The sequence below is a fragment of the Rosa rugosa genome, chromosome 5, assembly GCF_958449725.1.
Source record: "Rosa rugosa chromosome 5, drRosRugo1.1, whole genome shotgun sequence".
In the NCBI taxonomy this organism is placed as follows: domain Eukaryota; kingdom Viridiplantae; phylum Streptophyta; class Magnoliopsida; order Rosales; family Rosaceae; genus Rosa; species Rosa rugosa.
In genome coordinates this window covers 39,248,331-39,266,500 of record NC_084824.1, presented here as the reverse complement: position 1 = coordinate 39,266,500, position 18,170 = coordinate 39,248,331, and the positions used below count along the sequence as shown (strand labels likewise).

The 18,170-nt window shown below is 38.5% G+C and overlaps 1 protein-coding gene and 1 long non-coding RNA gene across 3 annotated transcripts; both read left to right on the top strand.

Moving 5' to 3' along the window:
* The first annotated feature begins 5,440 nt into the window (after nt 1-5,440).
* Nucleotides 5,441-7,404, top strand: LOC133709307 (uncharacterized). Of its 2 annotated transcripts, XR_009846207.1 has the most exons (6): nt 5,441-5,634; nt 5,714-5,763; nt 5,867-5,980; nt 6,244-6,306; nt 6,830-6,870; nt 7,081-7,404. It is a non-coding gene; the product is annotated as an uncharacterized LOC133709307 (long non-coding RNA). The 2 variants fall into 2 exon arrangements; XR_009846206.1 differs by having other exon boundaries at nt 5,441-5,763.
* Nucleotides 7,405-10,782: 3,378 nt separating this feature from the next.
* On the top strand, nt 10,783-12,054 carry LOC133709306 (probable xyloglucan endotransglucosylase/hydrolase protein 23). The gene is made up of 3 exons (XM_062135007.1): nt 10,783-11,122; nt 11,222-11,415; nt 11,521-12,054. The coding sequence occupies exons 1-3, from the start codon at nt 10,850-10,852 to the stop codon at nt 11,933-11,935; spliced, it is 882 nt and encodes a 293-aa protein (XP_061990991.1). The 5' UTR covers nt 10,783-10,849; the 3' UTR covers nt 11,936-12,054.
* Nucleotides 12,055-18,170: the final 6,116 nt, after the last annotated feature.

Genomic DNA, 18,170 nt, shown 5'->3' with positions numbered 1-18,170 from the left:
ATAAATCGGAGTTCGTATGAGAAAGTTATGGCCATTGGAAGAAGTTTCCATTTTGGTATAAATAGAGAAAATCAGAAAATATTTTCATTTTTCCTCATTTCCATTTCCGGAAACCATCTTTTCTCTCTCTTTTCTCTCTCGGTCGACTCCTTCAGAAACAAAGATTTCCGTCTGACCCGACCTGAACCCGGAAACCCGACCCGACTTTTCCGGCGGACTGCGGCGGTCTCCGGTGACGAAACTTTCCAGACAGGTTCGCCTCCTCCGTCTGGTCATCCCTGTGGTGTTCTCTAGCGGCGATATCCACCGTGTGTGGGGCGCAGCAAGGCAGTGCAGTTTGTTGATTTCGGACCCGACCGGAAAACGCAGCTCCGGTGACGGCACGGCTTCAAGCTTCCTTCCTTGGCTTCGTGGGGGTCGTCTGAGTCGATCTATGGTGTTTGTTTGGATCGGTTTACGTGGAAATCGGTTCAACTCAGTTGGGATTACTGTTCACGGCTTGTGAGGTAGTTTTCGACCCTTTATGCTTGTTTTCTGACTTCGAGCTAGTTATGAAAATTCATAAGCATGCTTAGATGAAGCTTTTTGATGTTGGGAGTTTTGTGAAATAATGAGTTTTGGCCGGCGGCGGTGCGCCACCGCCTGTGGCGGCGTTCCGGTGGTGTTCCGGCCATGTAAGGGACTGTTTCTAGTATTATATATGTTCTACTCGTTGATACCAGCGTTTCGATATATAATATGCAAATTTTGGAGTTCGTATGGATTTGTTATGATTTTAACCGTTTCATATCGGTGAATTTATTCGATCCGTGAGGATCCGAGCGTTCGATCGACTTGTGGTTGGGACGTATCGATCGTGGATGTATTCCGGAGACTTTGGGAGGTCTCGGATGTGGTTTTGTCTCGATTGGCGCCACTTTGGGGATTTTAGTTCTAAACAGGGGTTTCGGACTTAAATCAAATGTGAATCGTTACTAAGTGGAAACTGTTTGTGTTTAGGTACTTGAAGAAGTATTTGGACGGTTATTTGGCGGATTGGCCGCTTTGTTCTTTGTTGAAGACGTAGCGGGAATTCGAGGTGAGTAATCTCACAATGTTCATTTACGAACGCGCTTACCTTATCGTTTTGTTAGTTATTTAGTTAACTACAAACTATAGTTGGTATTAGTAGGCATTCCTGAGCGGATGACTACGTATATATATATTTATCTGAAATATATATGTGTAGGTGGATTTGTGTGATAAAACAATAATTATGGGTGCGTTCATTTTATTGTTTTGGGTGTGACTTTTCGTGAAACAATATTGTGAAAGGGTTGATTTCTATTGTTTTGAAAAGTGTTGTGTATTGTGGAACATTTTAGTTCACGGGTGGTTTATTTAAATGTGGGTCTTGTACCGGGAGTAATTGATAGGGATCAATTACGGGGAATCTTTCATTTTAGATTCGTGTAACATTTTGGGTCCAGTGCGACTCTTTTAAATGTTTTGGTATTTATACCGTGGATCCAAAGACTTACGAGTTAAGGGTCGTGGATCACGAAATGTGGTCGTGGGTGGGAAATCGGGAATTCACGCCTTTGGCCGGGTTAGTGGATACGATCAGTTAGAGCTCTAGTCTGTCCGCCGTGCATTGTTTCTTGATTGAAACGTGATTTGTTTATTGATTTAAACGTGATTTGTGTGGGTTTATCCCGTGATTTGTTTATTGATTTAAACGTGATTTGTATGGGTTTATCCCGTGATTTGTTTATTGATTTAAACGTGATTTGTGTGAGTTTATCTCGTGATTTGTGCGGGCTTTTATCCCGCGATTTTGTGTGAGTTGTTTTGAGTTACTCATACGGGCTTGCAAAAGCTTACCGGGTTTGTTGTGTGGCAACCCGGTACACTATTCAAACAGTGTAGGGGTTAATCCTGCAGGTTAGGATAATCGGGGCTGAAGCTGAGGTAGCGCCTTTGCAGCTTTACGGTAGGAAGCCATTTTGTGACTTTACCGTTGATAAGGACTTCCGTTGTATAGTTAACTCTGAGGAGTATTACGTTTTATCTTGTTGTTGACAATTTAATTCGTAAGCTTATGTAATATATGACTCTGTGGGCGGGTCAATATTGATATAGTGGGTTCAGGGCATCAATATGTATGCTGTATAAGGGAAAAAGTTTCCAGGTATTTAGTATTGATGGCTGAACGTTCACGCATGTATAATTATGGGGTTATATATCGATTTTTATTTGTGTTAAAAATCAGGGGCGTGACATTCACACTTATCGGGTGAAAATTGATAAAATCAAAGAAGTTTAGGCCTTAATAGTCTTATCTGGATACTAATTAGAGGGTAATTGGATATTTGGGATTGCATTACCTATAGTTTGAACATCAATGAATGCAAGGGAGGCTATGGTGAACAACCTAAAGCTCTAACTTCCATCCATTCTATCACATCTAGTTTAGCATAGCCTAGTTTACATTTCAAGTTTTTATCTTGTGTTAATTTGAGTTGAAACCGTCTCCAAAGCCAAAATCAAACCAGTACTCCATCTTGCATATATTTACCATTAACTTTGGTTCATTTGTGAGCCCTTGTTTGTGATTTGTACATTTGCATATTCATCTAGAACCCTTTAGGTTTTCCCTAGCTAGAGTGGGTTTTCCAATCCCTTGGGTACAATATCCCCTACTCATAATCCCCTACATTATAACTTGGCACTTATACTTGAGGGTGGTTATTTGGCTAACAAATATTACTTAAAAATTTTGCTATATTTGAATAAATCTTTTGTTTTTTTTATGGAAAGAAATTTCATTCCAATAAACTGCAATTATAAATTGACCACAATCAAGGCACCCACTAAGAGATTATAATCAACGATAGACATCAATAAACTAAAATTAATATCGTCACTCAAAAGAGGATAGAGTAACATGTCATTAGGTCCAACGACGAGGACAACATTGCAACTAACTGAGCAAAATTGACCAAAATATTTAACAATATCTGGGACATATGACCACAATAAAGACAATCACGTCGGCCATCCCAAGGTCTCCCAATCACATCAACGCAAGCTGGTAATGAAACGCACGGTCTTAAAACTGGGTTCTATTGAAATTAGACCAACTACCCAAATCCAGACATCCACCGAAATCCATGATGATAACCCTAACTTGAAAGAGTATGAACTTATTTGAGATCTGAACATTAATCCAAAAACTAAAGACAACTAAAAACCTCACACAAACGATAATTAACTATGAAATGAAAAGACGCTACCACCTTATTATGCTTGCCATTAGATTCACACACGCTGCCGATCAATAATGATTTGTAGGTTGAACTACCCCATGCCAAGTTGATTTACACCACACGATTCACGATCTGCACTAGCTGATCCACTGATCACCACAGATATCTCGAAGTGCTTCATACAAATCGTAAACTGCACTTGCAACAGTTTCTTGTCTGACATCCCCCTCTCTATTTGCAAATCACCTCTGACAACAATTGCATCAAACTGATGATACCACATCTCAAAGGGATAGTCTGTCTAACAATGCAAAGAAAGTGTCGCTGAATGGACAGAAAAGAGGGAGGAGGCTAAATATTTTTTTGCTTCTCTCAAGTAGCTACCGTCATCAGCATCTTATACAAATTATAAATCTTTATTTTTGATCGGGTAGTCAAAAATAAATTATTAAATGTCTTTAGTCATTAATTGCATTTACAACATAAAAGCAAATGATTGATTGCATTTACATCATATTGGCTATTGTCATTACCTATATTCTCTTTTTGTCATTACCTATATTCTCTTTTTGTCATTACCTATATTCTCTCTTTGTCATTACCTATTGTACTGCAATATATAAGAGGAATGCTAGCAACCTTCCCCATCTATCTTTTCGTTTTACATTTTTCACTTAGTTGCCACGTGTCCTCTTATTTTACTCAAAACTATTATTTTAATATTATCAAATTTTGGCCCAAGCTTCGGTAGAGGTGCCGGACTCGGCCGGTCTGCATCTCCGGGTTTCTCAGTGGTAACCCTAGTTTCAAACTGGGGTTTTGGGCTGGGCCTGGGACTGTGGGCCTGCTGGTTGCCTTATGGGCCCTTTTCTCCTTCTTTCCTTTTGGATCGGGCTTGTGGTGGTTTTTGGGGGTAGCAGAGCCTTCATTTTTTTGCTTTCTTTTGCTTTGAATAATTTCCTTACCTAATCTGCCCTCGATTATAGCTATTTGCTGGTTGATGAGTGGAGATGTACACCATGAAGGTCTTAGGCATCAATGTTTATCAAGTCAGTGGCTCTGATTTAGGGTTGGTAAGGTGTAGGAGTCTTTAATTTGCTTTTTTTTTTTTTAGGCTTTTTTTAGTAGATCTGCAATATGCAGTCTGATTTGGTCATCGAAATGTAATATGAGGGATTTTCGAATTCCTCTAGCTTGGCCGTGAGAGGTCGTTATATTAATGAAACTTGATTTCGTTTCCCCTCAAAAAAAAAAAAAAAATATTGTCAAATCTAACTGTCAATTTTTTTTTTCAAATATGCTCCTAATTTTTTCTTATGAACAACTTTGTTATTATATTCCACTGCGAAGATCTTCGAGTTGGACATGTTACCTACCATGGGAGGCTGCTAATATAAGCAAACAATTAATGCCCTTTCAGATACCAACATTCTCTCTTACATGATTCATCTTTTTGACAAGGACTGGCCAATTAGTAGAGTTGACATGCATAATTTATCTTTGAACTATAATTTGGTATTTCAATTAAAGGCAAATGAAATTATAGAATTATCCTAGCTTATTAAGAATAGTATGGCACAAATATTGCAGTACTTCAAATCAGACAACAGTTTTAAGGATAATGGTAAGACCAGTAAACTACTTGACCAGATGAACCTCAACCTATTTTACTATACTAATTTTCAGTTTTCCATAGCATTCACTATATGCATGACCCTTTTATTATTATTATTATTATTTTATTTTATTTTGGTTGCAACATGACCCTTTTATTAGTAAATGGTATTTTTGAGACTTTTTGGGGATATACTTTTTCCGGTCTTACTTTGCGTGAATGAGTTGGTGGGCAGCGATTTAACTAACAAATTTTTCAAGGATGATCCATAAAGGTTGATGTTATCTTTTTTGTTTGCAAGTGCTCCTGCTTAAAGGCTAGGGGTGGGTTCGCGAAACCGAAAACCGAAAAAAACCGAGCCGAAAGCCGAACCGAAGCCGAAAAAAACCGAGCCGAAGAAAACCGCACCGAACTGTCAAAAACCGAACTGAACCGAACCGGTTCGGTTCGGTTTTCGGTTTCTGGGTGTCAAAAACCGAAGTCAACCGAACCGAACCGAACTAAGGCAAAACGACGTCGTTTTTGGTTATAAGTCAGTAACCCTAATGTGTCGTCATATAAATAGCCTCAATTCCTTCAGTTTCTCATTTCCTCTCTCGAACTCTCCTCTTCAGCGACTGACTTCATCTCTTGCTAGCCGCCTCGCGATGGGTCCTGGACTTGATGGCGGTGTCGATCGACTAGGTAGTCGGTGCTTGTTTCAGTAATCCGGCGGCCAAGGTGGTGGTCTGATTCATCGATCGCCATCTAGGGCTCTCAAAGATGGAGGAGGTGAAAATTTCTTTTCAACTATCTTTACTTCTCACTTCTCTATTCACCTAATTCATGTTGTTAATCTAATCGTTTCAAGGTCCAAAGAAAGGTGGAAAGCTTCCAGTTGCAGCTTCTAAGAAGAAGCTGGTAACTCTCTGGTCCTTCCAAATCTTTTGTTGTGGTTCTTTAAATCGTACGTTTGGATGATTATCGTTGATTGTTTTTACTGATTATGGTGGTGGCTTGATAGGAGAAGGTGGTGAACCCACTGTTCGAGAAGCGTTTGAAGCAGCTCAAGATTGGCCTCCGAAGAAAGATCTGACCAGATTCATCAAATGGCCCGAGGCTGTTCAGATCTGACTCGGTATGTAATCGATCCTTTCTTCTTCTTCTTTTCCCCTTATATATCATGCATATTCATCTCAGTATAATGGATTAGATTCCCTCCTCACATGTTTCCAAATTAATCTGTACATAGTGAGTATCTTGTCTTGCATGCTTTTATCAGATCTGCAGTGTTCTTGGGATGCAGAGACTCTGTATAAGTTCTATTAAAATATGTCCAATGTTTTTTTTAAATCTGTGATGGGAGTGCCACCAACATCGTATGTGCATTTGTTTATTCAGCTTGCACATATCATGAGACATTTGTTTGAGCGTCAAGGGAAAGGGCCTTGTGCTTACCATGCTGTAAGTTACTTTGTTATACTTCACTAAAGTATTCGTCCAGTTTTCCAATTGAATATTTTGAAATGTTTGGTTCTTGGATAATGATATATGCTATTTTGTATTCATGGTCATATGTAACTATTCATGGTCATTGTATTCTTCGTTTTTCTAGTTATGAAATTCGATCGAGGTTAGAATTAATCATTCTCTTATCTAGTTGCATTGCATTTGTTTATGTTAAATTGTGGCTTATGCTTTATTGAATCTGAAGCAAAACACATCTCTGCTAATTTGGGGTTCTTCTGTAATTTATTTATTTATTTTGGAAGCAATGTTGTTGGAATGGGATAGAATGATAGATGAGTGCTGTGTGTAAATTGTATACATAATTGCTTCATTGATCGCAAAATGTTACTTAACTTTCTTTTCATTTGCTTGGTTCTGGTAGCAATGTTGTCTAAATTGCAAATATGGTACATTGTATCCTTCCATCTTTTATTATTTTATTTTTTTGTGGCTCAAATTAATCAATTGCTGCAAGCAGGTCTTGGTATGGAGAACATAATGCTGCCGCTTTGGCATATGGTAAGTTGCACTACCCGTGAACTTTTATGGAATAAAGGTTTTCTGCAATGAAATGAGAATGACTATAGTTCTTTGCAATATTATTTTTCAAGGTGCACAGAAATATACTGTTAAATGTATTACGATGTAGAATCATGAACAATAGTAATTATCTTTTCTTCACGTTCTCGGTTTCAATCTAATTATCTTTTACTTTGTTGACCTTGTCAGTAATATTGCTCAGTATCGCTACACATAAGTATCGCTACACATAAGGATCAAGTGAAGTCGCCCTGTGAAAGATCCACGAGCTTAAGTAGTGCAATTTGTGGTTACATGGTAGAAGAGTGATTTGCTCCTTCCCTTTTTGGTAGCTATTTCAGTTCTGTATATGGTTAATCAGTTGGTCTTCTATTTTTTATTTTATATTAAATAAGGCTCCAATGGCCTTTTTTGTGAGAGGATGGCTCCAATGCCATTGGTAAACATGTAAATTCATTGTTATGGATTATTATTATAGATTTGAAGAAACAAAAAACTACTCGAGTTGCAATACCAGAGAGATAGAAATAGAAGTGGTAAAAATGTGTTTTTCAAAAAAAAAAAAAAAAAAAAACCGAAATTGAGCCGAACTGAACCGAACCGTTTGGGTCGGTTCGGTTTTCGGTTTCAACTTCTGAAAAACGCAAAACCGAACCGAACCGAGCCCAACTTCGGTTCGGTTTTCAGTTTTGGCCCAAAACCGAACCGATTGGAACCGAACCCACCCCTATTAAAGGCAAAGGAAACCCCTTTTCCCAGTTTTACGAGGAGACAATATTGCCTCACAAACACTAAATCTTGCGGAACCTGGACCATGGGTCACTTCTGATTTGGAAATTCTTTTTTGATTAAGTTTTGATCGAACAAAAGTGGGTTTGGGCTGCTCCAAATATTATTTTTGGACTCAAACAGCTGTCCCAATTAAGTAGATTAACCAAAAAATATGCCTAAATCGCTCGAACCCAATTACACGACAGGAAACCTTGGGTTGGTAGGAGATAGATGGGAAAGGGAAAGTCTTCCAATGGTCACCATCTTAAGTAGGTCTCTCTTCGTTCAATACAAACACTCAATTCAAATGATCATATTAATTAACAAATCACTATCATTTTAGGAGATTGATGACCTATTATTCAAACCTTGATTCAATTTTTTTAAAACCTAGAATCTAATATAAAATGCACATGATTTGAGTACAAAAAATCTAGAGACAATAATAAAAGTTTCTGGGTTTCAACCACCACAGATGGTCGAGTTGGTAAGAGCCTCCAACACACTTGGGTTTGAATCACACCGACGCTGATTGGAGTTTAAATCTCAATTTATTATTAGTGGCAAGGACAAATGAAGGGTTTTGACATGACCTGCCCTCATGGATTATTCTCTGGGCCTAAAAAGTCTTTGATGATGCAGTGTGATCTCGATTAAAAAAAAAAAAAAGTTTCTGAGTTTTGATCATAATTTCTATTTTTTTCATTTTGTTTTTCTCCGCGCCTTTTGTATTTTACTATGTCGTGGGCATGGGAAATTTCTTTGATCTAGGCGTGGGAATTTTTCTTTGATCTAGGCTATACAATTGAATCCAGAAGGTTGGTGCTCCATTATATTGTGCCTTGTGGGCAGTAATTTTTTTTTTGTTTGGTATTTTGTTTTGGTATTTCGTTATATTTTGGGCAGTCTTTTTGTTTTGTTTTGGTATTTGGTATAATTTCATTGAGGTTGGTATCCTAACAGCTTGTGTGTGGATTCCTGCAGCGTAGCCCAATGCAACAGCAATCCTCGTTCGAGCAGCAATTTGTCTGTCATTCTCAATGGCACTATGGCAGCTCTGTGAATTAATCTACCGGCATTGATCCCAGCAACAACATTCTAGTAGCAGTGTGTCAGCGACAGTTTTGTTCCTAGTAGTGGCAGCGAAGGTTTGGTGGCGATATAGGCCGCCGGATCCTCCATGTTGGTCGGCGTTGCCTTCAGCCAATATTGGGCCTGGTGGGTTTGGCCCGCTTCTCTTTGGATGGGGGTGAGGTCTGGGTCTCATCTTGGCCTCAACTGAGGTGGATCAAAGAAATTTCCTAAGGGTGGGTGTTTTTGCACTCTCTCCTTTGACCTAGATGTGCTTAGTTTTTGAGATGGGTGGTTCTAGTTGGACTTCTAAATTTACTATTTGGACTTCCCATACTTAGTATACCTCTAATTTACTTTTTAGAATACTTGAAAAACTAAGTAGACCTCCTTATTTTTACCAAAACACCCTTGAACATGAATTCAACAATCTGTTACTCTACTTTTTTTCTGTATCTTCAACCACGAGAATAAGAATGAATCAAAATCACATGATACTGCTCTCTTATGAGTAGGTCTCTCATCCACCAAAATTAATCAGAGGGTAGGTTCTCGATCTTAATTTGTTGCTAGAATCCCTTTGAATATGCTAAAAGAATAGGGTTTTGGTTGGAAGATCGAGTAATAACTATACGATAATATTCAATGAATTTAGTTTAAGGAAATTCCAAATCAAATTGTTTTGAATTTACTTTTGTATTAAATGATGGACCATCTGTAGAAATTATTATTTTTAGTTAATTGTTTTAGGTAAATTATAAAACTATATAGGCAATATAAGGAAATTCTGGAAAAAAATAATAATTTAATTGAATGTTATATTTGGGGGAGGTAAGAAGAGTATTTTTTTTTTTTTCATTTTTTTCTCTTTGTCCTTATTTGGCTTTTCATATGACTTGACAAAGTCTATTAATAATTAAAAAAAGTTGGAGGTCCAAATATCAAATTTGGAGGTCCAACTAGAATCACCCTTTTGAGATTGCAAATACGAAAATTTTTTGTATAATCATGTAATCGAAGAATTTTTCAGTCGTACCACAATTGCATTGGCGGCGGATGATTCATTTATTTGTTTAGATGATTAGAGACTTTTTGGCCTTTATATGCTCACTTCGAATAAGTGAGCAACATTATACTAAGGACGGTATTGATTTCCCTTCCCTACTTGGCCACTGGTTTTGAGTACTAGTATATAAATTTATTGTATGTGTCATTCTGGCTTTGAGATTAACAAATTTTTTTTTCTTGTAAAAAAAATAAAATTACTAAATTAGTGTCCTATTCTAATTCTAATAATTTCTCATCCTCCCTCATCACTTGGACCAACACCAAAACTGGCTAATTTAAACATAAACATAGCACCTTAACTAAACATAGCACCTAGTCATTTAGTTGGAACGTACTAGAGTAAATGCTAGTTTGAAAATTTCAAAAATTGAATTAATCAAATATGCTAGAATGATTTAGTATGCCTCGTCAAATACAATGTCATTATTTTGATGGTGACATACGATATAAATGACTAATGGCGAAAAATCATTCGAGAATGGTCTGGTAAGGTGGCAATTTTGAGAACCTGAGGAGATAAGTCAAAAGGAGATTCTGCATTTGGGCTTGCCTTGAAGGCATTTTTAGTTGAGTGATCGATATCATATCACGCGGTTGTTTACTTCAGCTATCTGGAAACCATCATGAAAAAGAAAATCATATCGATCGGGACATTCTTTGGTACCTGGTTCGTTCTTGCGTGTTTGATTTGACCACTCTTTGTGATAGCCTTTGGCTCACTAAGGTTGGTGGTGGGGTGGTTTAAAACTTGAACTGGTGAAAGAGTTTTGGTAAAAGCTGGTGGAGGCCTAAAGATTAATTGGGACATCACCTACCCGGGAAAACACTTCTATTTCTATTCAAAAACGCGTCCTGCAACAATATTGGGCTCCAAATTCCAATTCGCCTGCCTATAATTTATGAGTTTGTTGCTACCTGTGCACAGCTAAGCAGCTTACTCAGATATTTCATTACTTTTCACAATTCCCCAGTCAATTCATCTCCGCCTCCACTACTATATATACCACATGCCATTTACATTAATCCCACAACAACTTCCAAAACAAGCATGGCTTCTTTCAAATCTGCTCTTTCACTGATGCTGCTTGCTGTACCTCTTCTTGTTATGGTTGCCTCTGCGGGTAACTTCAACCAGGACTTTCAAATTACATGGGGAGATGGCCGAGCCAAGATACTCAACAATGGCCAACTTCTTACTCTCACGCTCGACAAAGCCTCTGGCTCTGGTTTCGAATCCAAAAATGAATATCTCTTCGGCAAAATCGATATGCAGCTCAAGCTTGTTGCTGGAAACTCTGCTGGAACTGTCACCGCCTACTATGTATGATTTTCATCTTGAATTTGAATTTGACCTTCACTTTGATTTGCTTATTTATTTTCTGACCGAGTTATATGACAAAATTTCTGGTGATATTTGCAGTTACGCTCAGAAGGATCATTATGGGATGAAATAGACTTTGAGTTCTTGGGAAACCTGAGTGGTGACCCTTACATTCTTCACACCAATGTGTTCACCCAAGGCAAAGGAAACAGAGAGCAACAATTCTATCTCTGGTTCGACCCAACCGCTGATTTCCACACCTATTCCATTCTCTGGAATCCACAGCGCATTGTGTAAGTAACCCATTAATTCATATTTTGTGTTCGATGAACGAAATAAACTTCATACTGCATATGATTCTCGAATATAGATTAACTTTTGTATTTGCTCTGTTTCAGTTTCTCTGTGGATGGAACTCCCATTAGAGAGTTCAAGAACATGGAATCAATTGGCATTCCATTCCCAAAGAACCAGCCAATGAGATTAACCTCTAGTCTCTGGAATGCTGATGATTGGGCAACAAGGGGAGGGCTTGTGAAGACAGATTGGAGCAAAGCTCCTTTCACTGCTTCCTACAGGAACTTCAATGCCGACAAGGCTTGTATTTGGTCAAGGACTAAAAAAACATCTTCGTGCAGCTCGTCATCGTCATCGTCAAGTTCTAAAATACCTGGTAATGAATGGCTCACAGAAGATCTCGACACAACGAAGCAGGAGAGGCTGAGATGGGTGCAGAAGAACTACATGATCTATAATTACTGCTCTGACATTAAGAGATTTCCCCAGGGACTCCCTACTGAATGCAAGTCGTAAAATGATCACTTGAATGTACGATGAATTCTTTGATCTATGCTTCTGCTGTAAACTACTCAGTTACTCAAGTTATTTTGTATCTATACATTATACATTTTAATATAATTAAATATTTCATATGCAAGGTGTTGCATGCCTAACAGTTAATCCAACATAGTGAAAAAGCAGCGTAACAAAAATATAAATTTTAAATTTTAGTTTTAATTAAGCTCTAGCCACCCACAACAAGAACTGATGATTGAAACCCTAAAACGAACTGTTGTGATGATCGAGGACAGGATCAGCATCAAAAGCTCTAACTCTAGTGGATCTCATTTCTATACAAACATATGATTGCTATTAATTTATAATCAGACCAAAAAAACAAACTTGTGACATTTATTATTAGTACTTTATTGTTTGTGCGAGTGATTTTAGCTTCCTAATGGTTTTATTGTTAATTTTTTTAGCCGTATACATGGATTTACTGGTTGTCCTAAACATAGTCTTCTTCTTCCTTCTTAAAGTCTTCCTTCCTTCCTAAAAACTCATTTTACCATATTTCACTTCTTCTTTTTTTATAGAAGCGAAATAATGTCTACATCCTCGCTCTTATTCGAAATTTTATTGATAAAAGAGAAGGTACAAAAGGAGCTAGGCCAAAGGAAAATATTCTCTTTTAGAACGCGCCTCACGCGCCTGGTGTCTTTGAGAGAGAGTGATGCTCTGTCCGGCGGCGCGTCCTCGGGGCGTCGTCGTCGGACGGGTCTGTGATGGTTCTGGGCACTCCGGCGGCGGTTTCTGTCTTCGGCGTGGCCCGGGAAAGGTGGATGAGAGGTGGAGGGTGGGTTGGGCGGATCTGTTCTGGTCTGACTTTCTCCGATCATGGGCGATCACAGGGGTTGAGCGGCATGGGGGTGTTGTTGGTCGATGGCGAGATCAGGGGTCACTGTCTCCTGCGGTGATCGGGTTGCTGCCTGAGGTTATTGGGTTGGGCAGATCGGGGCTTCGATCTCCGGGCAGAGGCGATCCCGAAAGGGATCTGTCACGCCTTGAGGTTTGGCCTCAGATGTTGGCCGAGATCAATGGGCGGCGGCGTGATTATGCAGGGTTGATGGTGTCGGTTCGTTGGCGGAGGATTTGGTGGCGGGGTTGGACGCCTAGAGCTCGTTGGAGGCGGAGTTGGTGGCCGGATTGGATGACTGCAGCCCTGGAATCCTGTGGGGAGAATGGAGGTTGGGCCAGGCCCAGGGATTTGGGCCCTTGCTGGTGGGCTGTTGCTGTTAGTTGTTTAATTAATAGTTGTTTTTTGATCGTATGTTTGTTGTTTCTAATAAGTTTCTGCAGTAGTTTGGTAGGAAGGAATGGGCTTCGTGCCGGTTTATGCACTCTATGTGCCGTGTCTGCTCTAGGTAGGCTGCGAGTTCCTTGCATTAGCAAATGGTCGCACCCTCTTAGTGGCAGTAACGTGTCTGCTCTAAGTAGGCGACAAGTTCCTTGCTTGGTCAAATGGTCGCTGCCTCCTAGTGGCAGGGTGAAACTTAGTGTCACTGGATGTATTTTCTAGTGGCAACATGATGGGAAAGCTGTGCGTATGGAAATTATGCTATGCTGTAATCGAGTTGCAGATCGAGTTATCTTTCCATTGTGTCACCGCTGTGTGACCTGTGTCAAAGCAAATAGAGTCGCCAGTAGAGCGATCTTTGCTAGTTGGTGCTTAGTTGAATACAGTTGTTTAGTGGAGACTCATGATAGTATTTCAGGATGTTCTCTCAGTGCGTATTGTAATCAGGGGTTTAGGCTCAATGTCCCCCCCTTGTATTCGACAGTTTCATTAATCAAGGCTTGAGGGCAGCCGCACCACCCTTTCTTCAAAAAAAAAAAAAAAAAAAAGGAGCTAGGCCAAAACCACTCCCATGAAAAATAGAGAGTATTCAGTGCACCAACGTGCACTTGCATCAATTGAAATAGCTGGTTGAATAACATCAAGTATATATTTTTATTATTAAAAAAAATTGTCTATAAATATCAACGGCTGAGAATTGCTGAATTTGTTGATTCACTTACACCGTTTGTGTATAGAAAAGAATTTTCCTGAAAGACATAACAACTTGAATAGTTAACAAATACATTAATAGAAAAAACAGAAAATAAGAGTACTTCAAACCAAGATCTGCAATAAAATTTGGGGGGGTCATCACCACACTTAGCCAACTTGTCATCTACCATGTTAAGCGACTCAATTTCAGAATTTTACCATATTTCACCGGTCATATAAGAAAACAAACAGTAAAATAAAAGTTTACAAAATAGATCTTTCAATTAAAGTTTGACTTTTTATTTTTTTTTGGTGAAATCAATTCAAGTATATGAATTGCATGAAATAACAGCACCAACACAAGAAAAGACTAATCTCATCAAACTTACTGCCATCTTTAATTTTCATGTGATCATATAATTAATCTATGTAATCCCTCGTGCCAAAAATGCTTGAGATTGGATTTGTACTCAAGTACTCAACAAAAGGTGGGCCTACTATCCATGTTACCGCATAATTTGATGAAAGCTGTAAATTTTAATTTTTAACTAAAGAGTTCCGATGACAATGTCATCATGTATATATAGCGACCTATAAGGCTATAAAATGAAAAATTGTGCAATTTTATTATCATCGACCTTTCTATCCTAAATGTGCCTTGGATTAGTTTTACATTACGAAATACTACTCAAGTGGCTGCCTACTGTATGTAGAATTGTGGATAATCTGGGAGCCATTATCATGTGTGTAAAGACTTGCTCTATAGGCATACTAAAGTGGTGTTTTGTCAGGATGTCAATTTCATCGATTGCAAGTTTACGATGGAAATTGACAATATTTGTCTACTACATTGAGTATTTGGCATTTACTAAATACCAACGACAAAAAGACAAAGAAAATTTAGAATAATGTATTGTATAACTTTTTTTTATTTTTTTTTTATGCGAATGTATTGTATAACTTTAAAGGAACCGAGCTTTAACTTCTACAATCAAAAGCATATTGATGATTGTCTATAGAACGATGCCTTTGACTTATTAGTACCCCTGTCCAATAAAAACTAATAAATTTATCTTGAAAATTTTTATTATTTGATCATAATTTTTATTATTTAAATATTTGTGCCTTGCGAGAATAGTCAATATTAAAGAAATATATATAGAAGAGAAAAAAAAAAACCCTCTCATTTGGAGCCATGCAACTCAGTGGTATGCTCAAAATTAAATCTCTACTAGCCAGATTGAACCACATATATATTTATCGACCTTCTTCGCACCACTTTCTTGTACATGAATTAATTAGTTCATAAACTTTTTTTTTTTTGGGAGCATCTTTTTTTTTTTTTTTAGGGCAACGGAAGACTAATCCATTGATAGAAATCATGACAACCTCGCTCGGTCAAGCATGAAGGGTACAAACACCCCTCATATTACAATGCAAGCTCATAGAGTACTAAAAAACAAAACAGAAAATCCAAAAAAACTAAAATCCTAAAGGAACTGCTGAAAACAAATACATAATTAAAAAAACTCTCTAACCCTACACTATCCTAGGATGGAACCACTGGTCTGAACATCTTGACGCCTAAGACCCTTTTGGTGTACGTCGCAACACTCAACCCAGCCATAGCAACATCGTAGGAACAAGTACGGGGTAAAAGAGCAAGACATGCCACCTCCCAAAAAGTCCAAACCCGAGCCCAACCCAAGTGTAAAAGAAAAAGGGAACTGAACCACAGGCCCAGTTCTCCAAACTGCATAGCAGCCCAGATCGGCAGAGGCCCAAAAGCCCACTGCCCAACCCATCGTCTCCCACACCCAAGTTGACCGGGAGTTGACCTTTCCGAGCGGCAGCCTCCGCCCATCACCGCTTAGGCGGCCGCCAGCAACCCTCCCCCATCATGAGAGTTGGAAAACGCCTTGCCTTTGGTCTAAGCCGGCTAAAGAGACACCGCCGCTAAAACACGACCCGCTTCAAAGTCCGAAGCCGGACGACCCGCTTCAACGTCCGAAGCCGGACGCCTGCCGCCCAAAGATCAGCGCCGATTCACTCTAAGTGGAAAACCGGTTATGCAGGAAGAGCCTCCCCCACAAGCTTGATGCTGACCACGGCCGTCGACCACAACTCAACCCGAAAGAACCAAAACCGGACTCGACCGCCGTCTAACCCGAGATCGAAGTCTCGTCCTCCTTGTCTGGAAAACGACGCCGGAGCGCCCTGCTGCAAATCGGAGCCCAGGAACGCTGCCGCACTCACGAAACCTAGGTTTAGGTTTCGGAATCGCTACGACTTTTTTGGAGCTTTTTTCCCTGACCTAGGGTATCGATTTAATCAGTTTTGGCCGGGAGCATCTCTTAGTGGAGGAGAAGAATGACATATTGGGAAAGTGTTTAAAGTTAATATACATTGATCATCTAAGATAATCTACATCAGTCTAGAGAAGTCTAAGAGTTGCTAGAATAATCTAGAATATGATGATCATGCTAGCTAGTGCAAGAAGTTTCTATACTTATCATGTAAGTAAGTGTAGGAAGTCTCTAGAATTATCATGTAAGAATGGTACGGCTCTAGATTAATCATGCAAGTGTAATTTAGATCTAGAAGCATCTAACAAGCTAGTCTAGCAAGGTCTAGAATGATCCATAAAGGTATATAAATATGTAATGTAATCAAGCAATTAAGGAATGTAAGAACAAGAAGCGAGTTAAGCAATGCAATTGAAAGTTTCAAAGTATTGCTATCACTCCCTTCTCCTCTATAACAACTATTGCTTCTCCTCCAAATCATATCCTCCTAACATAATTGTTCTAATAACATCTTCTCCCAACTTCTAGGTCCTAAATATTTTGTTCTAAACACACTATCCTAGCCCACTACTATCAAAAGCTTCTGCACAAAATTACAACAATGGTATCAAAGCCACAAATTCTAACAGTGGTATCAGAGCTTGCTTCAATAAAATTTTGGGGCGTTGATTAGTGTCTTCCACCATGTCTACCTCCACCTCCAACCAAACATCAATTCCTCTTCCCATCTTCAAAGGAAAAAATTATGACTTTTGGAGTATTAAGATAAGGACCTTCTTCCTCTCTGAAGATCTATGGGACATAGTAGAGAAAAGATTGTCAAATCCAGAAAATTCGATGGTGAACCACTTGAGACAAGAAAAGAAAGAAAAACTAAGAGATGCTAGTGCTCCTTTTATCATTCAACAAGAGGTGGACGATACAAATTTTCTAAGAATCATGGAAGCTACTACATCAAAAGAAGCATGGGATCTACTAAAGGAGGAGTTTCAAGGAACTATAAAGGTACGGTCCGTCAAATTACAAACTAGGAAGCGATTTAGAAAATTTGAAAATGAAAGATTATGAGATCGTAAAATATTACTATTCTAAATGAAATAGCTAGTAAATCAATTAAGCGCCTATGGTGAAAATATTAGTGAGATTAGAGTACGTAGTAGAAAAAATACTTATTAGCCTCACTGAAAATAGTAACTGCCATCGAACATTCGAAAGACATATCGAATCTTTTCGTGACAGAATTGATAGGCTCCTTAGAAGCTTATGAGGAATTAAAGATTGAGTAGTCGGAATGAAAGTCCTATAGAAAGTTCATTCCGATCTAAACTAAATATTCGATCTCAGAAATATGAAGAAGATAAGAAGTTTGAAGAATTTTCTAGAGGAGGAGATAGACCCAAATATTGGACAATAAAAAAAATATAAAGGAGAAAAGAAATTATTCTCCATGTGGAATTTGCCGCAAAAATAATCATTGAGAAATAAACTGTTGGTTTCGGGGAAAACCAAAATGTCGAAACTGCAACAAACAGTCATATTGAGGAAAACTATTTCCTCAAGAAAAATCACCTAGTAGACTTTTCAGAAGAAAATGAGCAAGACGAGAAGCTCTTCTATACATGTCACTCAACAATTGAAGAGAAAAACAAGAAGTGGTACGTCAACAGCGGATGCAGCAATTACATGTCAGGAGACAAATCCATTTTCTCCAATCTTGATACTTCACAAAAGTCTCAAGTAAAATTGGAAAATAGAGAAATGGTGAAGTCTAAAGGAAAATGTATGATTTCCATCCCGACTAATTTAGGAACTAAATATATTAATGATGTTCTATTAATTCCCCTCTTGGAGCATAATCTCCTAAGTGTCGGACAAATGATGAAAAATGGATATGCTTTATTATTTCATGGAG

What these genes read in the sequence shown, in the direction of transcription:
- LOC133709306 (XM_062135007.1), top strand. Translation starts at nt 10,850, where the DNA reads ATGGCTTCTTTCAAATCTGCTCTTTCACTGATGCTGCTTGCTGTACCT. An exon ending in GAACTGTCACCGCCTACTAT is followed by an intron (nt 11,123 to 11,221) that starts GTATGATTTTCA and finishes TGATATTTGCAG; the next exon opens with TTACGCTCAGAAGGATCATT. An exon ending in TGGAATCCACAGCGCATTGT is followed by an intron (nt 11,416 to 11,520) that starts GTAAGTAACCCA and finishes GCTCTGTTTCAG; the next exon opens with TTTCTCTGTGGATGGAACTC.